This window comes from Watersipora subatra, chromosome 10 (genome assembly GCF_963576615.1).
Source record: "Watersipora subatra chromosome 10, tzWatSuba1.1, whole genome shotgun sequence".
Taxonomy (NCBI): Eukaryota; Metazoa; Bryozoa; class Gymnolaemata; order Cheilostomatida; family Watersiporidae; genus Watersipora; species Watersipora subatra.
This window is the reverse complement of record NC_088717.1, coordinates 30,239,091-30,264,360: the sequence shown is the minus strand read 5'-3', so window position 1 is coordinate 30,264,360 and position 25,270 is coordinate 30,239,091. Positions and strand designations below refer to the sequence as shown.

At 44.6% G+C, this 25,270-nt stretch overlaps 1 protein-coding gene across 1 annotated transcript in view; it reads left to right on the top strand.

Moving 5' to 3' along the window:
• Positions 1 to 25,102, top strand: part of LOC137407394 (rho guanine nucleotide exchange factor 17-like) — a 173,146-nt gene extending 148,044 nt beyond the window's left edge. The window contains exons 23-24 of the mRNA XM_068094039.1: positions 21,821 to 21,970; positions 23,375 to 25,102. Of these exons, the coding sequence (XP_067950140.1) occupies positions 21,821 to 21,970; positions 23,375 to 23,619 (395 nt within the window). The 3' untranslated portion in view covers positions 23,620 to 25,102. The remainder of the gene's footprint in view (positions 1 to 21,820; positions 21,971 to 23,374) is intronic.
• The last annotated feature ends 168 nt before the right edge of the window (positions 25,103 to 25,270 follow it).

Sequence of the window (25,270 nt, the reverse complement as noted above, 5' to 3'; positions counted from 1 at the left end):
GCATGTTATACTACATAGAAAATCTTTTATAATAATGTTGCAATAAAAATTATTAACTTCGAATAAACAAGTCAAAGAAGCTAAGCTGTACTAGTACTATAGTAAGGTACGCCAACGTAGTCTTTTGTGCGCAATGGCTGACTTACACATGTTTATAACATATATAAGTATTATACTAGTTAACAAGAATGAGTACAGTAAGAATACAAAAAGCATCAAATTTCAACAACGCTTAATGATGAAAATTTTGAGCTAGTGTTCGCATGGCCATGCTTTTGCTACCAAACTGCACCGACTGTGAGGTGGAGCTATGTTTTTTACATAAAATATGAAGTCTAACATTCACAAACTTCTTCACTAGTTTCTGCAATATAGCATGACAAGTGGGCCGCTCACATGGCATATCAATATTCTCGATTCATTTAGAAGCTATCAAAGTACCTACATGTATATGGTTGTTCTTACAATGAGGTTTAAAGATTCTCATGACAGACTCCCACTTTTTGAACAGAGCAAATGTGTCACCAGAAACTTCACATAAAGCACCCTCTTTGAAGTTTTTGAAATGCAAAAACCTTACCTACAGTGCGGAACACCAGGTGTGTTAGATAGACTGATGCAACAACTTTCACATACTTGCTTCAACTTTAGCAAACTCTGTAGACAAGATACAGCCAACAGCCAACACTTGGATACAGAGACAGATACAGCCAACACTCGGATTCGAAGTACATGTAATATCAGCCAGCTAGATAACGTAACAACTCTTTTTCTGCCGCGCTGATTTCCTCACATGAGGCCAGAGGTGCATCTATGAGCAAAGGCTCTGCAGTTGGTACTTCTATGGTAGATGGCAATAAATCTCCGAAGTACTCTTGCTCATCTTCTACACAGTTAGAAGCTTTGGTCGGTTTGAGATACTGTGCCGCAGTGATCAGTTTTAGAGCATATTTAAATTCTCTAGCTGTTGGCACAGGACTTACACATCTTACCGAGCTGAAAAGGTTCTCGATACAATCTTGTGTCAACCTGGAAGTGAGTAAAAACTCCATGTTGTCAAGCACGTCATCACAAATGTTGAGTACAGATCGTGTAGATAGGTGAATACCAGCTTGGACTGGCTTCCATGTTTGACAGGCTTCCAACACTTGGATTCGAAGTACATGTAATATTAATGGTAAAACCGCAGACACAAAAAGGAAAGTAATAAATGAAATAAACAATAAATTAACCTGACCAACCATCAAGCTTAACCACTAAACCATGACTAGCTAGGCCACTATGGCCGAGTAACGTCTAGGGATGGCATTTGTTTTTTGAAATAGTTTTATCGACTATCGTTGGAGTTGTCCCACCGATAGCGATAGTATTGAATTATCAATGAGCAGACAGAGTTCACTGATAGTTATCGTGTAACTTGGCAGCTGGTAAAACTATCGAATTATCGTGCCTGAAAAGATCGAGGATTGTGGGAAGGAATAGGAAAAGGTGTTCGAGTTATCAGAGCGTTCAAGTTATCAGAGCACTGTCCAAAGTTCATGTATTTATTAGTAGATAAATGTACATATACAAACTATATATAAATCAAAACGCATAGATGGCTTGTTGCAAATTAAAAGGTTTCTAGTGTGAAGTTTAAAAAAAATTCATCAGAAAGTATAAAGACTTTTCTATCACTTGAGATTGGTTTGTTGTTCAAAGTAATGTGATTGCCAGGACGTTTTCAGATTAAAATTAGCCAAACTTGATCGCTGTTGAAATGGTCATAAAAAAGACATATTTTTTTACCGTTTTAACCAATGATATACAGCCCCCAGGAATGATATACAGCCCCAGGAATGATATACAGCCTCCAGGAATAATATACCGGGGGCTGTGTATCATTGTTTTAACCAAGATCAAGTTTGCTGATTTTCCTTTAAGTTTATTTGAAGGCTAGCTCACTTTTCTTAGCTTCCGGAGAGCCATCGCTAAGCGGATGATTGGCAAAATTTGATTTTTGCAAACCTTTAGAAAAGTCGTTAACGAAAATATTTTGCCGATGATGGTAATAACGATGTCTAAGAACTACTAGAAGTTGAGGTTTGCCTTTATGGCTTGGAATAAAGTGATACTCTAAAGCAATAACAACCGTTGTAGTAGGCGTTGGCCAAAAAACTGTTCGAATTAACCAAGTTGAGGTCAAGTTTTCTAAAGCAATTTATCATTGCGTGGGAATGGACCAAACAAATCCTTACGAGTTAACCATGTGTTCGAGCTATCCGAGGGCGATAACTATTGGGTTATATTATTTTTTTATTATTCGATAACAATATATTTGTTTCAGATCTTTCGATAGGCTAAAAATAGGCAACATTCATGTCGAGAAAGACAATTATCAAAATCAAGCTATCATGCAACCCTAATAACGTCACCTCCTATTACGGAGTTGTTGCTAGCATCATACTCAAGGGCTTCAGTAATCTCCATCTCATCCAACACAAGGCGACACTGTCGACCCCTCTCATCCATACTCACAGTTTAAATCAAAGAAGCTTGTAAATGCAGTATAATCCGCAAAGACATCAGAATATAAATAGAGCGATTTGCAAAACAAATGATAAACATAAAATTGAAAACAAACCTAAGATAACTCTTTATTACACAAGCTCACCTTTTCGTTCATGTATTGAAAAACAGTCGTGAGAAATCCTGGCTCAAAGCAGATAGTTTGAAGTCGTTTTTGCAGTGTCCTAACAGACCAAAGAGGCATTCCTGAATCCAGGAGATGATTGTAACTTGTGGACCCACAGGCAAACCACAACTTCAGCCCTTTCTTTATGGTATCGAGTTGCCATTGCAATCCTCTAGTGGAATGTCTCTGAAGAGCAACAAGTTGATCCTTATTAAAGAACGTTTTGAGAGGCATTTCATGGGTTTGGAGTTTTTCTAAGGTAGCCCTATGTTCTTATTGAACCTGCAAAAAATTAAACAAGTGGCTACATTGTTAAAATGTTCTTGATTACCACTACTGACCCTATGGAGTTATCGAGTACGCAAGTTGATATTAAAATAATCAATAGCAACATTGTAGATCTGCATGTTATCAAAATGAAATCAATCACAATTCCCAACAAGCATATACATGTTAGGGTTTCAGAGAACTTAAATTTTCTCAAAATTACCCGTTTAAAACTGTTCTATACCGATATGAGTCTGAACTGCTCTTACCTCGATGCATAATAGCGTAAAAACAAAAATTTCCTCACCCATATTTTGATTTGCGCTAGGAAATGCAGAAGAACTGCGGCTTGTGATTATAGTATTTTTTGAAGTATTTTTTATTCTTTCTTTCAGAGACAGGTGGTTGCCTGTGAGCAAACAGAGTAGGAATGGCATCACTTAGCAGTCAACGTTTTTTTCCGTTTTAGTCAGTGTGAAACACTTTTCTTCAAAATGTCTCTGTAAGTAAACAAAGGAGAGGAGAGGTAAGCAAGGGAAACAGTAATATGAATACTACTATTACTATTAGGCCTACTAATAGGGCTACTACTATTACTATTCAACTTATTCTTTGATGCCGATACAACTTTTCCAATACTTTTAACCAGTTGTCTCTTAATGGATGCAACATACTATATGCTATTTTTTTCAACTTCAGTAATAACACAAATGCAAATCAATACAACATATAAGTAAACTTTGGTAATAATAATAAAACATGATGAAAAACAATAGTTGGTACTATACAAACAACTAAACTTATGAATAGCATTTATTATAATTGTAAAATGTATTCTAACAACTAGCAGCAATGATTACAATGACAATAAGAATACTAATATGGTTTAAAAACCGATATACGTATATGCGTATAATAAGGTAATTTTAAATTATATTGTTGCTAACCTCACGAAGTTTAGAAGAAGCAGTTGGCTGCAGAAGTTTTGGATTCCTCTTGCTACGTCCAGAATCCAACCTGTAATTTTCACATTGACAATGTTTAAATAAATAAAATAATAATAAATGACTCCATTCACATAGGCCTGACATGGCTAGGAATAATAGTCTACAACTATCCTTAGCTTTCCTACTAATCAGTTCAATATTAAATTAATAGTACTATCTAAATCTATACAATTGCAAACACTAAAAACAACGTGAATCTTACCTGCCCACTTTAACAATCCATGCATTCCTTCTTTCAGGATCTTTTGGGAACTGAAAAACCTGTAGGCCTAACTCTGATCTGCCTGAGCATCCCACAGCCCAACAATTAACCATTATGATGAAGATGCCGTTCAAATCACAATTAAATTTAAAGTTATAAAAAATAAAACGAATAAGTGTTGATGCAAAGATCAAAATAACTCCACGCTGTCAGATAAATGGAATATTGATTTTAGCCTGGTGTGAATCTAACTAACTGCATATAAGATGCTCGTGTTATACATTTAAAAAAATCAGAATATTCTGACGATCTTTGTGGTAAATAAAAAGGCTAAGAAAATGGTGATTTTGACTGTATAAGTCATGTTTCTGATTTGATACCTAATTTTCAACAGAACTTTATATGGCGAAGCGAGTTTGTTTGGAGCCCTCGAAAATGATGTAATCCAGTTGGCGTGAAGCCTGGTTCCCATATCGATTGCTAGACTCTGGAGGTAACATGCGCAGTAAAACGCTTGCGACGCTAGGCTCTGCGGGATATGTTCACATAAAGCCACATTGTTAATAATATCGTAAACATAATTGCATAATCAAATAAAATTTTCGCTCGCCATGCCGTTCCTATAATGGTGACCCTTTCCCGTACAGTGCATTTCAGGAATGTTTTGCCTGCGGCCGTTTGCGAAATTTGAACATGCGCAAACTCTTGTGTTAACCGCCGGCATCCACCGGCGGTGCACTGCGATCCGCGGCGTGCAGGTTCACATTTTACCGCAATAGCCTGCGGTGCTGTCGCTGGTGCTTTGCAGCGTATATGGGAACCGGGCTTTACTCTCCATATACGTCACTGAGCTGATTGACAGATTTGGCTAATTGCGCATGGCGCTAAGAAAATCTTATCGATGTATTTCTACTCACCTTTTAATGGGAAGTAATCACTGCTCGACAACAATATCTCTGATAGGTACGGTAAATAAGATATGGGATGCCTTTTATTATCTATTAAATCTAAGACTCGTTATATCCCATTACCGTGCCTCGTTGGCAAAAAATGACACAAAAATGCCCTGTGATGCCCAGACTACTTGGTCAATGAATTAGGATAAAGATAAAATGGGTCGGAACAAAGTAGAAAGTTGGTGATTTGACTTGAGAGAATCAGGATGCAGCTTACACGGTTTGAGATGCAGCTTACACGGGTTGAGATGCAGCCCACACGGGTTGAGATGCAGCTTATTCGGGTTGAGATGCAGCTTACACGGGTTGAGATGCAGCTTACACGGGTTGAGATGCAGCTTATACGAGTTGAGATGCAGCTTACATGGGTTGAGATGCAGCTTACATGGGTTGAGATGCAGCTTACACGGGTTGAGATGCAGCTTACACAGGTTGAGATGCAGCTTACACGGGTTGAGATGCAGTTTACATGGGTTGAGATGCAGCTCACACGGGTTGAGATGCAGCTTACACGGGTTGAGATGCAGCTTACACGGGTTGAGATGCAGCTTACACGGGTTGAGATGCAGCTTACATGGGTTGAGATGCAGCTTACATGGGTTGAGATGCGGCTCACATGGGTTGAGATGCAGCTTACACGGGTTGAGATGCAGCTTATACGGGTTGAGATGCAGCTTACATGGGTTGAGATGCGGCTCACATGGGTTGAGATGCAGCTCACATGGGTTGAGATGCAGCTTATACGGGTTGAGATGCAGCTTATACGGGTTGAGATGCAGCTTACACGGGTTGAGATGCAGCTTACATGGGTTGAGATGCGGCTCACATGGGTTGAGATGCAGCTTATACGGGTTGAGATGCAGCTTACACGGGTTGAGATGCAGCTTACATGGGTTGAGATGCGGCTCACATGGGTTGAGATGCAGCTCACATTGATTGAGATGCAGCTTATACGGGTTGAGATGCAGCTTATACGGGTTGAGATGCAGCTTACACGGGTTGAGATGCAGCTTACATGGGTTGAGATGCGGCTCACATGGGTTGAGATGCAGCTTATACGGGTGTAGATGCAGCTTATACGGGTTGAGATGCAGTTTACATGGGTTGAGATGCAGCTTATACGGGTTGAGATGCAGCTTATACGGGTTGAGATGCAGCTTACACGGGTTGAGATGCAGTTTACATGGGTTGAGATGCAGCTTATACGGGTTGAGATGCAGCTTATACAGGTTGAGATGCAGCTTACACGGGTTGAGATGCAGCTTACACGGGTTGAGATGTAGCTTATACGGGTTGAGATGCAATTTACACGGGTTGAGATGCAGCTCACACGGGTTGAGATGCAGCTTATACGGGTTGAGATGCAGCTAACACGGGTTGAGATGTAGCTTATACGGGTTGAGATGCAGCTCACACGGGTTGAGATGCAGTTTACACGGGTTGAGATGCAGTTTACCTGGGTTGAGATGCAGCTTATACGGGTTGAGATGCAGCTTATACGGGTTAAGATGCAGCTAACACGGGTTGAGATGTAGCTTACACGGGTTGAGATGCAGCCCACACGGGTTGAGATGCAGCTTATACGGGTTGAGATGCAGCTTATACGGGTTGAGATGCAGCTAACACGGGTTGAGATGCAGCTTATACGGGTTGAGATGCAGCTTACACGGGTTGAGATGCAGCTTACACGGGTTGAGATGCAGCTTATACGAGTTGAGATGCAGCTTACATGGGTTGAGATGCAGCTTACATGGGTTGAGATGCAGCTTACACGGGTTGAGATGCAGCTTACACAGGTTGAGATGCAGCTTACACGGGTTGAGATGCAGCTTATACGGGTTGAGATGCAGCTTACATGGGTTGAGATGCGGCTCACATGGGTTGAGATGCAGCTCACATGGGTTGAGATGCAGCTTATACGGGTTGAGATGCAGCTTATACGGGTTGAGATGCAGCTTACACGGGTTGAGATGCAGCTTACATGGGTTGAGATGCGGCTCACATGGGTTGAGATGCAGCTTATACGGGTTGAGATGCAGCTTACACGGGTTGAGATGCAGCTTACATGGGTTGAGATGCGGCTCACATGGGTTGAGATGCAGCTCACATGGGTTGAGATGCAGCTTATACGGGTTGAGATGCAGCTTATACGGGTTGAGATGCAGCTTACACGGGTTGAGATGCAGCTTACATTGGTTGAGATGCGGCTCACATGGGTTGAGATGCAGCTTATACGGGTGTAGATGCAGCTTATACGGGTTGAGATGCAGTTTACATGGGTTGAGATGCAGCTTATACGGGTTGAGATGCAGCTTATACGGGTTGAGATGCAGCTTACACGGGTTGAGATGCAGTTTACATGGGTTGAGATGCAGCTTATACGGGTTGAGATGCAGCTTATACGGGTTGAGATGCAGCTTATACGGGTTGAGATGCAGCTTACATGGGTTGAGATGCGGCTCACATGGGTTGAGATGCAGCTTATACGGGTTGAGATGCAGCTTATACGGGTTGAGATGCAGCTCACACGGGTTGAGATGCAGCCCACACGGGTTGAGATGCAGCTTACACGGGTTGAGATGCAGCCCACACGGGTTGAGATGCAGCTTATACGGGTTGAGATGCAGCTTATACGGGTTGAGATGCAGTTTACATGGGTTGAGATGCAGCTTACACGGGTTGAGATGCAGCTTATACGGGTTGAGATGCAGCCCACACGGGTTGAGATGCAGTTTACATGGGTTGAGATGCAGCTTACACGGGTTGAGATGCAGCTTATACGGGTTGAGATGCGGCTCACATGGGTTGAGATGCAGCTTACACGGGTTGAGATGCAGCTTACACGGGTTGAGATGCAGCCCACACGGTTTGAGATGCAGCTTATACGGGTTGAGATGCAGCTTATACGGGTTGAGATGCAGTTTACATGGGTTGAGATGCAGCTTACACGGGTTGAGATGCAGCTTATACGGGTTGAGATGCAGCCCACACGGGTTGAGATGCAGCTTATACGGGTTGAGATGCGGCTCACATGGGTTGAGATGCAGCTTACACGGGTTGAGATGCAGCCCACACGGGTTGAGATGCAGCCCACACGGGTTGAGATACAGCTTATACGGGTTGAGATGCAGCTTATACGGGTTGAGATGCAGTTTACATGGGTTGAGATGCAGCTTACACGGGTTGAGATGCAGCTTATACGGGTTGAGATGCAGTTTACATGGGTTGAGATGCAGTTTACACGGGTTGAGATGCAGCTTATACGGGTTGAGATGCAGCTTACACGGGTTGAGATGCAGCTTACACGGGTTGAGATGCAGTTTACACGGGTTGAGATGCAGCTTATACGGGTTGAGATGCAGCTTACATGGGTTGAGATGCAGCTTATACGGGTTGAGATGCAGCCCACACGGGTTGAGATGCGGCTTACACGGGTTGAGATGCAGCTTATACGGGTTGAGATGTAGCTTATACGAGTTGAGATGCAGCTTACACGGGTTGAGATGCAGCTTATACGGGTTGAGATGCAGCTCACACGGGTTGAGATGCAGTTTACATGGGTTGAGATGCAGCATACACGGGTTGAGATGCAGCTTACACGGGTTGAGATGCAGCTTACACGGGTTGAGATGCAGTTTACACGGGTTGAGATGCAGCTTACACGGGTTGAGATGCAGCTTACACGGGTTGAGATGCAGCTTACACGGGTTGAGATGCAGTTTACACGGGTTGAGATGCAGCTTATACGGGTTGAGATGCAGCTTACACGGGTTGAGATGCAGCTTACATGGGTTGAGATGCAGCTTACATGGGTTGAGATGCAGCTCACACGGGTTGAGATGCAGTTTACACGGGTTGAGATGCAGCTTATACGGGTTGAGTTGCAGCTTACACGGGTTGAGATGCAGCTTATACGGGTTGAGATGCAGCTTACACGGGTTGAGATGCAGCTTACACGGGTTGAGATGCAGTTTACACGGGTTGAGATGCAGCTTATACGGGTTGAGATGCAGCTTACACGGGTTGAGATGCAGCTTACACGGGTTGAGATGCAGTTTACACGGGTTGAGATGCAGCTTATACGGGTTGAGATGCAGCTTACATTGGTTGAGATGCAGCTTATACGGGTTGAGATGCAGCTCACACGGGTTGAGATGCAGTTTACACGGGTTGACATGCAGCTTACACGGGTTGAGATGCAGCTTACACGGGTTGAGATGCAGCTTACACGGGTTGAGATGCAGCTTACACGGGTTGAGATGCAGTTTACACGGGTTGAGATGCAGCTTACACGGGTTGAGATGCAGTTTACACGGGTTGAGATGCAGCTTATACGGGTCGAGATGCAGCTTATACGGGTTGAGATGCAGCTTATACGGGTTGAGATGCAGTTTATACGGGTTGAGATGCAGCTCACACGGGTTGAGATGCAGTTTACACGGGTTGAGATGCAGCTTACACGGGTTGAGATGCAGTTTACACGGGTTGAGATGCAGCTTATACGGGTTGAGATGCAGCTTACACGGGTTGAGATGCAGCTTATACGGGTTGAGATGCAGTTTACACGGGTTGAGATGCAGCTTACACGGGTTGAGATGCAGTTTACACGGGTTGAGATGCAGCTTATACGGGTCGAGATGCAGCTTATACGGGTTGAGATGCAGCTTATACGGGTTGAGATGCAGTTTATACGGGTTGAGATGCAGCTCACACGGGTTGAGATGCAGTTTACACGGGTTGAGATGCAGCTTACACGGGTTGAGATGCAGTTTACACGGGTTGAGATGCAGCTTATACGGGTTGAGATGCAGCTTACACGGGTTGAGATGCAGCTTATACGGGTTGAGATGCAGCTTATACGGGTTGAGATGTAGCTTACACGGGTTGAGATGCAGCTTACACGGGTTGAGATGCAGTTTACACGGGTTGAGATGCAGCTTATACGGGTTGAGATGCAGCTTATACGGGTTGAGATGCAGCTCACACGGGTTGAGATGCAGTTTACACGGGTTGAGATGCAGCTTACACGGGTTGAGATGCAGTTTACACGGGTTGAGATGCAGCTCACATGGGTTGAGATGCAGCTTATACGGGTTGAGATGCAGCTTATACGGGTTGAGATGCAGCTCACATGGGTTGAGATGCAGCTTATACGGGTTGAGATGCGGCTCACATGGGTTGAGATGCAGCTTATACGGGTTGAGATGCGGCTCACATGGGTTGAGATGCAGCTCACACGGGTTGAGATGCAGCTTATACGGGTTGAGATGCAGCTTACACGGGTTGAGATGTAGCTTATACGGGTTGAGATGCAGTTTACACGGGTTGAGATGCAGCTTATACGGGTTGAGATGCAGCTTATACGGGTTGAGATGTAGTTTACACGGGTTGAGATGCAGCTTATACGGGTTGAGATGCAGCTTACACGGGTTGAGATGCAGCTTACACGGGTTGAGATGCAGCTTACACGGGTTGAGATGCAGCTTATACGGGTTGAGATGCGGCTCACATGGGTTGAGATGCAGCTTATACGGGTTGAGATGCAGCTTATACGGGTTGAGATGCAGTTTACATGGGTTGAGATGCAGCTTACACGGGTTGAGATGCAGCTTATACGGGTTGAGATGCAGCCCACACGGGTTGAGATGCAGCTTATACGGGTTGAGATGCGGCTCACATGGGTTGAGATGCAGCTTACACGGGTTGAGATGCAGCCCACACGGGTTGAGATGCAGCCCACACGGGTTGAGATACAGCTTATACGGGTTGAGATGCAGCTTATACGGGTTGAGATGCAGTTTACATGGGTTGAGATGCAGCTTACACGGGTTGAGATGCAGCTTATACGGGTTGAGATGCAGTTTACATGGGTTGAGATGCAGTTTACACGGGTTGAGATGCAGCTTATACGGGTTGAGATGCAGCTTACACGGGTTGAGATGCAGCTTACACGGGTTGAGATGCAGTTTACACGGGTTGAGATGCAGCTTATACGGGTTGAGATGCAGCTTACATGGGTTGAGATGCAGCTTATACGGGTTGAGATGCAGCCCACACGGGTTGAGATGCGGCTTACACGGGTTGAGATGCAGCTTATACGGGTTGAGATGTAGCTTATACGAGTTGAGATGCAGCTTACACGGGTTGAGATGCAGCTTATACGGGTTGAGATGCAGCTCACACGGGTTGAGATGCAGTTTACATGGGTTGAGATGCAGCATACACGGGTTGAGATGCAGCTTACACGGGTTGAGATGCAGCTTACACGGGTTGAGATGCAGTTTACACGGGTTGAGATGCAGCTTACACGGGTTGAGATGCAGCTTACACGGGTTGAGATGCAGCTTACACGGGTTGAGATGCAGTTTACACGGGTTGAGATGCAGCTTATACGGGTTGAGATGCAGCTTACACGGGTTGAGATGCAGCTTACATGGGTTGAGATGCAGCTTACATGGGTTGAGATGCAGCTCACACGGGTTGAGATGCAGTTTACACGGGTTGAGATGCAGCTTATACGGGTTGAGTTGCAGCTTACACGGGTTGAGATGCAGCTTATACGGGTTGAGATGCAGCTTACACGGGTTGAGATGCAGCTTACACGGGTTGAGATGCAGTTTACACGGGTTGAGATGCAGCTTATACGGGTTGAGATGCAGCTTACACGGGTTGAGATGCAGCTTACACGGGTTGAGATGCAGTTTACACGGGTTGAGATGCAGCTTATACGGGTTGAGATGCAGCTTACATTGGTTGAGATGCAGCTTATACGGGTTGAGATGCAGCTCACACGGGTTGAGATGCAGTTTACACGGGTTGACATGCAGCTTACACGGGTTGAGATGCAGCTTACACGGGTTGAGATGCAGCTTACACGGGTTGAGATGCAGCTTACACGGGTTGAGATGCAGTTTACACGGGTTGAGATGCAGCTTACACGGGTTGAGATGCAGTTTACACGGGTTGAGATGCAGCTTATACGGGTCGAGATGCAGCTTATACGGGTTGAGATGCAGCTTATACGGGTTGAGATGCAGTTTATACGGGTTGAGATGCAGCTCACACGGGTTGAGATGCAGTTTACACGGGTTGAGATGCAGCTTACACGGGTTGAGATGCAGTTTACACGGGTTGAGATGCAGCTTATACGGGTTGAGATGCAGCTTACACGGGTTGAGATGCAGCTTATACGGGTTGGGATGCAGTTTACACGGGTTGAGATGCAGCTTACACGGGTTGAGATGCAGTTTACACGGGTTGAGATGCAGCTTATACGGGTCGAGATGCAGCTTATACGGGTTGAGATGCAGCTTATACGGGTTGAGATGCAGTTTATACGGGTTGAGATGCAGCTCACACGGGTTGAGATGCAGTTTACACGGGTTGAGATGCAGCTTACACGGGTTGAGATGCAGTTTACACGGGTTGAGATGCAGCTTATACGGGTTGAGATGCAGCTTACACGGGTTGAGATGCAGCTTATACGGGTTGAGATGCAGCTTATACGGGTTGAGATGTAGCTTACACGGGTTGAGATGCAGCTTACACGGGTTGAGATGCAGTTTACACGGGTTGAGATGCAGCTTATACGGGTTGAGATGCAGCTTACACGGGTTGAGATGCAGCTTACACGGGTTGAGATGCAGTTTACACGGGTTGAGATGCAGCTTATACGGGTTGAGATGCAGCTTACATTGGTTGAGATGCAGCTTATACGGGTTGAGATGCAGCTCACACGGGTTGAGATGCAGCTTACACGGGTTGAGATGCAGTTTACATGGGTTGAGATGCAGCTCACACGGGTTGAGATGCAGTTTACACGGGTTGAGATGCAGCTCACATGGGTTGAGATGCAGCTTACACGGGTTGAGATGCAGCTTATACGGGTTGAGATGCAGCCCACACGGGTTGAGATGCAGTTTACACGGGTTGAGATGCAGCTCACACGGGTTAAGATGCAGTTTACACGGGTTGAGATGCAGCTTACACGGGTTGAGATGCAGCTTATACGGGTTGAGATGCAGCTTACACGGGTTGAGATGCAGTTTACACGGGTTGAGATGCAGCTTACACGGGTTGAGATGCAGCTTACACGGGTTGAGATGCAGCTTACACGGGTTGAGATGCAGTTTACACGGGTTGAGATGCAGCTTACACGGGTTGAGATGCAGCTTACATGGGTTGAGATGCAATTTACATGGGTTGAGATGCAGCTTATACGGGTTGAGATGCAGCTTATACGGGTTGAGATGCAGCTTACACGGGTTGAGATGCAGCTTATACGGGTTGAGATGCAGCTAACACGGGTTGAGATGTAGCTTATACGGGTTGAGATGCAGCTCACACGGGTTGAGATGCAGTTTACATGGGTTGAGATGCAGCTTATACGGGTTGAGATGCAGCTTATACGGGTTGAGATGCAGCTTATACGGGTTGAGATGCAGCTAACACGGGTTGAGATGTAGCTTACACGGGTTGAGATGCAGCCCACACGGGTTGAGATGCAGCTTTTACGGGTTGAGATGCAGCTTATACGGGTTGAGATGCAGCTAACACGGGTTGAGATGTAGCTTACACGGGTTGAGATGCAGCTTATACGGGTTGAGATGCAGCTTATACGGGTTGAGATGCAGCTTACATGGGTTGAGATGCGGCTCACATGGGTTGAGATGCAGCTTATACGGGTTGAGATGCAGCTTATACGGGTTGAGATGCAGCTCACACGGGTTGAGATGCAGCCCACACGGGTTGAGATGCAGCTTACACGGGTTGAGATGCAGCCCACACGGGTTGAGATGCAGCTTATACGGGTTGAGATGCAGCTTATACGGGTTGAGATGCAGTTTACATGGGTTGAGATGCAGCTTACACGGGTTGAGATGCAGCTTATACGGGTTGAGATGCAGCCCACACGGGTTGAGATGCAGTTTACATGGGTTGAGATGCAGCTTACACGGGTTGAGATGCAGCTTATACGGGTTGAGATGCGGCTCACATGGGTTGAGATGCAGCTTACACGGGTTGAGATGCAGCTTACACGGGTTGAGATGCAGCCCACACGGTTTGAGATGCAGCTTATACGGGTTGAGATGCAGCTTATACGGGTTGAGATGCAGTTTACATGGGTTGAGATGCAGCTTACACGGGTTGAGATGCAGCTTATACGGGTTGAGATGCAGCCCACACGGGTTGAGATGCAGCTTATACGGGTTGAGATGCGGCTCACATGGGTTGAGATGCAGCTTACACGGGTTGAGATGCAGCCCACACGGGTTGAGATGCAGCCCACACGGGTTGAGATACAGCTTATACGGGTTGAGATGCAGCTTATACGGGTTGAGATGCAGTTTACATGGGTTGAGATGCAGCTTACACGGGTTGAGATGCAGCTTATACGGGTTGAGATGCAGTTTACATGGGTTGAGATGCAGTTTACACGGGTTGAGATGCAGCTTATACGGGTTGAGATGCAGCTTACACGGGTTGAGATGCAGCTTACACGGGTTGAGATGCAGTTTACACGGGTTGAGATGCAGCTTATACGGGTTGAGATGCAGCTTACATGGGTTGAGATGCAGCTTATACGGGTTGAGATGCAGCCCACACGGGTTGAGATGCGGCTTACACGGGTTGAGATGCAGCTTATACGGGTTGAGATGTAGCTTATACGAGTTGAGATGCAGCTTACACGGGTTGAGATGCAGCTTATACGGGTTGAGATGCAGCTCACACGGGTTGAGATGCAGTTTACATGGGTTGAGATGCAGCATACACGGGTTGAGATGCAGCTTACACGGGTTGAGATGCAGCTTACACGGGTTGAGATGCAGTTTACACGGGTTGAGATGCAGCTTACACGGGTTGAGATGCAGCTTACACGGGTTGAGATGCAGCTTACACGGGTTGAGATGCAGTTTACACGGGTTGAGATGCAGCTTATACGGGTTGAGATGCAGCTTACACGGGTTGAGATGCAGCTTACATGGGTTGAGATGCAGCTTACATGGGTTGAGATGCAGCTCACACGGGTTGAGATGCAGTTTACACGGGTTGAGATGCAGCTTATACGGGTTGAGTTGCAGCTTACACGGGTTGAGATGCAGCTTATACGGGTTGAGATGCAGCTTACACGGGTTGAGATGCAGCTTACACGGGTTGAGATGCAGTTTACACGGGTTGAGATGCAGCTTATACGGGTTGAGATGCAGCTTACACGGGTTGAGATGCAGCTTACACGGGTTGAGATGCAGTTTACACGGGTTGAGATGCAGCTTATACGGGTTGAGATGCAGCTTACATTGGTTGAGATGCAGCTTATACGGGTTGAGATGCAGCTCACACGGGTTGAGATGCAGTTTACACGGGTTGACATGCAGCTTACACGGGTTGAGATGCAGCTTACACGGGTTGAGATGCAGCTTACACGGGTTGAGATGCAGCTTACACGGGTTGAGATGCAGTTTACACGGGTTGAGATGCAGCTTACACGGGTTGAGATGCAGTTTACACGGGTTGAGATGCAGCTTATACGGGTCGAGATGCAGCTTATACGGGTTGAGATGCAGCTTATACGGGTTGAGATGCAGTTTATACGAGTTGAGATGCAGCTCACACGGGTTGAGATGCAGTTTACACGGGTTGAGATGCAGCTTACACGGGTTGAGATGCAGTTTACACGGGTTGAGATGCAGCTTATACGGGTTGAGATGCAGCTTACACGGGTTGAGATGCAGCTTATACGGGTTGAGATGCAGTTTACACGGGTTGAGATGCAGCTTACACGGGTTGAGATGCAGTTTACACGGGTTGAGATGCAGCTTATACGGGTCGAGATGCAGCTTATACGGGTTGAGATGCAGCTTATACGGGTTGAGATGCAGTTTATACGGGTTGAGATGCAGCTCACACGGGTTGAGATGCAGTTTACACGGGTTGAGATGCAGCTTACACGGGTTGAGATGCAGTTTACACGGGTTGAGATGCAGCTTATACGGGTTGAGATGCAGCTTACACGGGTTGAGATGCAGCTTATACGGGTTGAGATGCAGCTTATACGGGTTGAGATGTAGCTTACACGGGTTGAGATGCAGCTTACACGGGTTGAGATGCAGTTTACACGGGTTAAGATGCAGCTTATACGGGTTGAGATGCAGCTTATACGGGTTGAGATGCAGCTCACACGGGTTGAGATGCAGTTTACACGGGTTGAGATGCAGCTTACACGGGTTGAGATGCAGTTTACACGGGTTGAGATGCAGCTCACATGGGTTGAGATGCAGCTTATACGGGTTGAGATGCAGCTTATACGGGTTGAGATGCAGCTCACATGGGTTGAGATGCAGCTTATACGGGTTGAGATGCGGCTCACATGGGTTGAGATGCAGCTTATACGGGTTGAGAAGCGGCTCACATGGGTTGAGATGCAGCTCACACGGGTTGAGATGCAGCTTATACGGGTTGAGATGCAGCTTACACGGGTTGAGATGTAGCTTATACGGGTTGAGATGCAGTTTACACGGGTTGAGATGCAGCTTATACGGGTTGAGATGCAGCTTATACGGGTTGAGATGTAGTTTACACGGGTTGAGATGCAGCTTATACGGGTTGAGATGCAGCTTACACGGGTTGAGATGCAGCTTACACGGGTTGAGATGCAGCTTACACGGGTTGAGATGCAGCTTATACGGGTTGAGATGCGGCTCACATGGGTTGAGATGCAGCTCACACGGGTTGAGATGCAGCCCACACGGGTTGAGATGCAGTTTACACGGGTTGAGATGCAGCTCACACGGGTTGAGATGCAGTTTACACGGGTTGAGATGCAGCTCACATGGGTTGAGATGCAGCTTACACGGGTTGAGATGCAGCTTATACGGTTTGAGATGCAGCCCACACGAGTTGAGATGCAGTTTACACGGGTTGAGATGCAGCTCACACGGGTTGAGATGCAGTTTACACGGGTTGAGATGCAGCTTACATGGGTTGAGATGCAGCTTATACGGGTTGAGATGCAGCTTACACAGGTTGAGATGCAGCTTACACGGGTTGAGATGCAGCCCACACGGGTTGAGATGCGGCTTACACGGGTTGAGATGCAGCTCATACGGGTTGAGATGTAGCTTATACGAGTTGAGATGCAGCTTACACGGGTTGAGATGCAGCTTATACGGGTTGAGATGCAGCTCACACGGGTTGAGATGCAGTTTACACGGGTTGAGATGCAGCTTACACGGGTTGAGATGCAGCTTACACGGGTTGAGATGCAGCTCACACGGGTTGAGATGCAGCCCACACGGGTTGAGATGCGGCTTACACGGGTTGAGATGCAGCTTATACGGGTTGAGATGTAGCTTATACGAGTTGAGATGCAGCTTACACGGGTTGAGATGCAGCTTATACGGGTTGAGATGCAGCTCACACGGGTTGAGATGCAGTTTACACGGGTTGAGATGCAGCTTACATGGGTTGAGATGCAGCTTACATGGGTTGAGATGCAGCTCACACGGGTTGAGATGCAGTTTACACGGGTTGAGATGCAGCTTATACGGGTTGAGTTGCAGCTTACACGGGTTGAGATGCAGCTTATACGGGTTGAGATGCAGCTTACACGGGTTGAGATGCAGCTTACACGGGTTGAGATGCAGTTTACACGGGTTGAGATGCAGCTTATACGGGTTGAGATGCAGCTTACACGGGTTGAGATGCAGCTTACACGGGTTGAGATGCAGTTTACACGGGTTGAGATGCAGCTTATACGGGTTGAGATGCAGCTTACATGGGTTGAGATGCAGCTTATACGGGTTGAGATGCAGCCCACACGGGTTGAGATGCGGCTTACACGGGTTGAGATGCAGCTTATACGGGTTGAGATGTAGCTTATACGAGTTGAGATGCAGCTTACACGGGTTGAGATGCAGCTTATACGGGTTGAGATGCAGCTCACACGGGTTGAGATGCAGTTTACATGGGTTGAGATGCAGCTTACACGGGTTGAGATGCAGCTTACACGGGTTGAGATGCAGCTTACACGGGTTGAGATGCAGTTTACACGGGTTGAGATGCAGCTTACACGGGTTGAGATGCAGCTTATACGGGTTGAGATGTAGCTTACACGGGTTGAGATGCAGCTTACACGGGTTGAGATGCAGTTTACACGGGTTGAGATGCAGCTTATACGGGTTGAGATGCAGCTTATACGGGTTGAGATGCAGCTCACACGGGTTGAGATGCAGTTTACACGGGTTGAGATGCAGCTTACACGGGTTGAGATGCAGTTTACACGGGTTGAGATGCAGCTCACATGGGTTGAGATGCAGCTTATACGGGTTGAGATGCAGCTTATACGGGTTGAGATGCAGCTCACATGGGTTGAGATGCAGCTTATACGGGTTGAGATGCGGCTCACATGGGTTGAGATGCAGCTTATACGGGTTGAGATGCGGCTCACATGGGTTGAGATGCAGCTCACACGGGTTGAGATGCAGCTTATACGGGTTGAGATGCAGCTTACACGGGTTGAGATGTAGCTTATACGGGTTGAGATGCAGTTTACACGGGTTGAGATGCAGCTTATACGGGTTGAGATGCAGCTTATACGGGTTGAGATGTAGTTTACACGGGTTGAGATGCAGCTTATACGGGTTGAGATGCAGCTTACACGGGTTGAGATGCAGCTTACACGGGTTGAGATGCAGCTTATACGGGTTGAGATGCAGCTTATACGGGTTTAGATGCAGCTTACACGGGTTGAGATGCAGCTTATACGGGTTGAGATGCAGCTAACACGGGTTGAGATGCAGCTTACACGGGTTGAGATGCAGCTAACACGGGTTGAGATGCAGTTCACATGGGTTGAGATGCAGCTTATACGGGTTGAGATGCAGCTTATACGGGTTGAGATGCAGCTTACATGGGTTGAGATGCAGCTTATACGGGTTGAGATGCAGCTTATACGGGTTGAGATGCAGCTTATACGGGTTGAGATGCAGCTTACACGGGTTGAGATGCAGCTTATACGGGTTGAGATGCAGCTAACACGGGTTGAGATGCAGCTTACACGGGTTGAGATGCAGCTAACACGGGTTGAGATGCAGCTCACATGGGTTGAGATGCAGCTTACATGGGTTGAGATGCAGCTTACATGGGTTGAGATGCAGCTTATACGGGTTGAGATGTAGTTTACACGGGTTGAGATGCGGCTCACATGGGTTGAGATGCAGCTAACACGGGTTGAGATGCAGCTTACACGGGTTGAGATGCAGCTTATACGGGTTGAGATGCAGCTTATACGGGTTGAGATGCAGCTTACACGGGTTGAGATGCAGCTTACATGGGTTGAGATGCAGCTTACATGGGTTGAGATGCAGCTTATACGGGTTGAGATGCAGCTTACACAGGTTGAGATGCAGCTTATACGAGTTGAGATGCAGCTTACACGGGTTGAGATGCAGCTTACACGGGTTGAGATGCAGCTTACATGGGTTGAGATGCAGGTTAGGAGGATAAAGTAAGAGTAGGTGAAGATGCGCTGTTGGCCTGCAGGTGCATGGAGATTGTGAAGTGAGTGCAGATATAGCTGAGGTTGCTAGGTGCATATGGATATAGCTGAGGTTGCTAGGTACGTATGGATATAGCTGAGGTTGCTAGGTGCATATGGATATAGCCGAGGTTGTTAGGTGCATATGGATATAGCTGCGGTTGCTAAGTGCAAATAGATATTGCTTTTGAGGTTTCTAATATGAAATTAATAGATTAGGATGCTGTTTTATTGGCTTCAGAGTAGGGTTGCCACAAAAGCTCGATAGTCGATTATTGATAGTCGATAGTTGTCTTTCTCGATATGAATATGTTGCCTATTTTTAGCCTATCGAAACAACTATATCGTTATCGAATAATAAAAAATAATATAACCCGATATTTATCACACTCGGATAGGTCGAACACATGGTTAACTCGAACGGATTTGTTTGGTCCGTTCCCACGCAATGATAATTGCTTTAGAAAACTCAACCTCAACTTGGTTAACTCGAACAGTTTTTTGGCCAACGACTACTGCGACGGTAGTTATCGCTTTAGAATATCACTTCATTTCAAGCCATTAGTCACCTCTACTTTTAGTAGTTCTTAGACGTCGTTATTACCATCATCGGCGAAATATTTTCGTTAGCGATTTTTCTAAAGGTTTGCAAAAATCAAATTTTGCTAAACATCCGTTTAGCGGTGGCCCTCCGAAAGCTAGGAAAAGTGAGCTTTACCTTCAAATAAACTTAGAGAAAAATCGGCACACTTGATCTTGGCTAAAACGTTAAAAAAAGATGTCTTTCTTCTAGTTTTAGATCAAGGTTTGCTAATTTTAATCTGAAAACATATATATATATATATATATACATATATATATATATATATATGTTATATAAAACATATATGTTTTCAGATTAAAATTAGCAAAACTATGGCAATCGCATCACTCCAAACAACAATTCAATCTCAAGTGATAGAAAAGTCTCTATACTCTCTGATGAAATTTTTTTTAAACTTCACACTAGAAGCCTTTTAATTTGCAACAAGCCATCTATGCGTTTGACTTACAGTATATATAGTTTGTATATTTACATTTATCTACTAATACATGGACTTGTGACAGTGCTCTGATAACTTGAACGCTCTGATAACTCGAACACTTTTTCGTATCCCTTCCCACAATCCTCAATCTTTTTAGGCATGATAATTCGATAGTTTTACCAGCTGCCAAGTCGCACGATAACTATCGGCAAACTCTGTTTGCTCATTGATAATTCGATACTATCGCAATCGGCTGAACAACTCCAACGATAGTTGATAACACTATTTCAAACAACAAATGTTATCCCTAGTTTAGGGAATGACCATTGATAATCGAATACGTATGTAGGCTTGCATTACAAGCTGTTCAATTTTCATTGCATGATAATAAGTGTATGTTTTTGTTCGGCGATGTAACAACTTGTTTACATATGCAATTGACTGTAATGTAGTTTGTCGTGTTGGATGGAACTGGTATGTGAAAAGTTTTACTAAGCTTTTAGGTACTAACGAATATATAGTTTTAGGTATTTTGCCAGGTCATCTTTCTCAATATACTGAAGAGATTGTATGAATTATCTAGCGATCACTCTCACTTACGTTACTGTATATGATGTTGATGTGATTTAGCGTCATGATTTAGTGATCAATCATTTGCGTGTAATTTATTTATTAGCAGTTTGTTCCTTTTCATTTTGCAGACTTTTGACATGTTGACAGTTTATTAATTTCATTTGGCTCATTTAACTCATTTAGCTCTTAATAAATTTGGGGTTTGGGGGTTCATATTGTAAGTACTGCAATTGTTTAGCTGTACAAATTACTATTTTAGTTGATTTTACCAAAAAGTATCCAATTTTCCTATTATTTGCGATTATACTTTGTTTGAGGTGATCTGACTGTCAGTACGTTTCAAGATTAAAATCGACGAAACTTGGTTCACAGTTAAAACATTCAAAAAATGTCAACTTATCCATTTAGCAATCCGCTCGCTGTTCAGCTTCTGTTTGATGTTTGCGACAAAGTTGTAGGTCTCATATGATGTCATAGGAGACCTAGAAATAAACGATTTCTAACCTTTATGTTTATTGGGTTGCATTATAAATAAGCCCATCTCTCATAATAATAAGGCAGTGATGGGTTAATGTTTCAGCATGTCTCAAGATCACATCTCTGACTTGCTGCAAACACATACTCTGGGTTGGCACCACGGCGGGTGTCCTTCTCACTGTAAGACTTCCAAATATCATCTCTGGTAGTGCGAGCCAGCTAGTGCTGGACCCTTCCTCTCTTACAGTCACAGGTAAGTAACATGATACCTATGTCTGTATTTGCAATGAAGGTAAGTAACACGATACCTATGTCTGTAGTTGCAGTGAAGGTAAGTAACCCGATACCTCCGTCTGTACTTGCAGTGAAGGTAGTCAGTAACACGATACCTCCGTCTGTACTTGCAGTGAAGGTAGTAAGTAACATGATACTTCTGTCGGTATTTGTAGTGAAGGTGAGTAACACGATACCTCCGTCTGTACTTGCAGTGAAGGTAAGTAACATGATACCTCCATCTGTACTTGTAGTGAAGGTAATTAACATGATACCTCTGTCTGTATTTGCAGTCAAGGTAAGTAACACGATACCTCCGTTTGTACTTGCAGTGAAGGTAAGTAACATGATACTTTTGTCTGTATTTGCAGTGAGTGTAAGTAACACGATACCTATGTCTGTACTTGCAGTGACGGTAAGTGACATGATACCTCTGTCTGTACTTGCAGTGAAGGTAAGTAACATGATACTTTTGTCTGTATTTGCAGTGAGTGTAAGTAACACGATATCTCTGTCTGTACTTGCAGTGACGGTAAGTGACATGATACCTCTGTCTGTACTTGCAGTGAAGGTAAGTAACATGATACCTCCATCTGTACTTGCAGTGAAGGTAAGTAAGATGATACATTTGTCTGCACTTGCAGTGAAAGTAAGTAACATGATACCTCTGTCTGTACTTGTAGTGAAGGTAAGTAACATGACACCTCCATCTGTATTTGCAGTGAGCTCTACCCTTTACAAGACTATTTCAGAATTAATAAATTTAAAGTTTGGGAATCTTTAGTAAAGCGATTTAATGTATATCTCAAGGATATACACCCTTACTGGAAAAGTTATTTCTGTAGCTCGTAAGATTTATCATCGCTTCATAGAACTCCAAAACTATGTCTTAGCCGATCTTCGGTTTGCAGTGTGATGCTATGTTATGCTATCATTGACAAAATGGAAAGTGGTCTGATAACATGAAGAGCATTATTCTCCACCGCACACTAGTTGTGTTGTAGCGTGTAGGTCATCTTTGTGATAGTTCACCCTGGGTGGTCGTAGTGTGTAAGTCACCTTTTTGGCAGTTCACCCAGCAGTTGTGTTGTGTAGGTCACTTTTGTGGTAGTTCACCTCGGGTGGTGTTGAAGGTTTTCTTTGTGCCATGTGCCGTGTCATATGATTGTACTCGGTGAGTTATTTGCAGCGTTAACTTTTTCTTCACTCTATGCAGTAGGATTTGAGAGCAGAGGGCACACGTTTCTGGAGCAAGGCTAAGTGAAAATGCACTAATTGAATTGATGTTTACAGCTCAAGGAACTGTGTCATGGTTATATATAATTCATTGCGTGTGCAAGAGAAATGTTTGTAGTCATTCTCAGACCATTTCCACTTGTTACAGCGCTAGATATTGGTCATACAGGAAATGTACGATTCCTAACGTCTGCTGAGCTTCTTTCCGAAGAACCTTCTTTCCAAGGAGAAAGGAGACATTCTGTAACAAGACATTCTCTAGTCAGTAAGATGCTAGTAGTGAGTGGTGGAGATGGCTATGAAGTGATTGACCCTTCCAAAGTTCCAAGAGAAACAATAGGCTCCATAGGGTATGATGATAGCATCATTCATTTACTAGTATGGAAAATCTAGTTTTCTTGCGTTTCTAGTTAAGGAACATAGTTCTCACCAATTTTTTAAACTTCCTAGTAACGGTTGTTATTGTTCCATTTATCAAAGGATAATTTTATATCATATTTCTGCTTTTGCACTCCAGCAACCAAAGGTTACGAATAATATATCTTTCTTGTTTTACTACTGCTGTAAGGACAAACCTGTCACATTGTCTCGTTTTACTACTGCTGTAAGGACAAACCTGTCACATTGTCTCGTTTTACTACTGCTGTAAGGACAAACCTGTCACATTGTCTTGTTTTACTACTGCTCTAAGGACAAACCTGTCACATTGTCTCGTTTTACATTGTACTACTGCTGTAAGGACAAACCTGTCACATTGTCTTGTTTTACTACTGCTGTAAGGACAAACCTGTCACAGTGTCTTGTTTTTCTACTGCTGTAAGGACAATCCTATCACATTGTCTCGTTTTACTATTGCTGTAAGGACAAACCTGTCACACTGTCTCGTTTTACTACTGCTGAAAGGACAACCCTGTCACAATGTCTTGTTTTACTACTGCTATAAGGACAAACCTGTCACATTGTCTCGTTTTACTAATGCTGTAAGGACAAACCTGTCACATTGTCTTGTTTTACTACTGCTGTAAGGACAAACCTGTCACATTGTCTCGTTTTACTAATGCTGTAAGGACAAACCTGTCACATTGTCTTGTTTTACTACTGCTGTAAGGACAAACCTGTCACATTGTCTCGTTTTACTACTGCTGTAAGGACAAACCTGTCACATTGTTTCGTTTTACTACTGCTGTAAGGACAAACCTGTCACATTGTCTCGTTTTACATTGTACTACTGCTTTAAGGACAAACCTGTCACATTGTCTTGTTTTACTACTGCTATAAGGACAAACCTGTCACATTGTCTTGTTTTACTACTGCTGTAAGGACAAACCTGTCACACTGTCTTGTTTTACTACTGCTGTAAGGACAAACCTGTCACATTTCTCGTTTTACTACTGCTGTAAGGACAAACCTGTCACATTGTCTCGTTTTACTACTGCTGTAAGGACAAACCTGTCACATTGTCTCGTTTTACTACTGCTGTAAAGACAAACCTGTCACATTGTCTCGTTTTACTACTGCTGTAAGGACAAACCTGTCACATTGTCTCGTTTTACATTGTACTACTGCTTTAAGGACAAACCTGTCACATTGTCTTGTTTTACTACTGCTGTAAGGACAAACCTGTCACACTGTCTCGTTTTACTACTGCTGTAAGGACAAACCTGTCACATTGTCTCGTTTAACTACTGCTCTAAGGACAAACCTGTCACATTGTCTCGTTTTACATTGTACTACTGCTGTAAGGACAAACCTGTCACATTGTCTTGTTTTACTACTGCTGTAAGGACAAACCTGTCACATTGTTTTGTTTTTCTACTGCTGTAAGGACAAACCTGTCACATTGTCTCGTTTTATTACTGCTGTAAGGACAAACCTGTCACACTGTCTCGTTTTACATTGTACTACTGCTGTAAGGACAAACCTGTCACATTGTCTTGTTTTACTACTGCTGTAAGGACAAACCTGTCACATTGTTTTGTTTTTCTACTGCTGCAAGGACAAACCTGTCACATTGTCTCGTTTTATTACTGCTGTAAGGACAAAC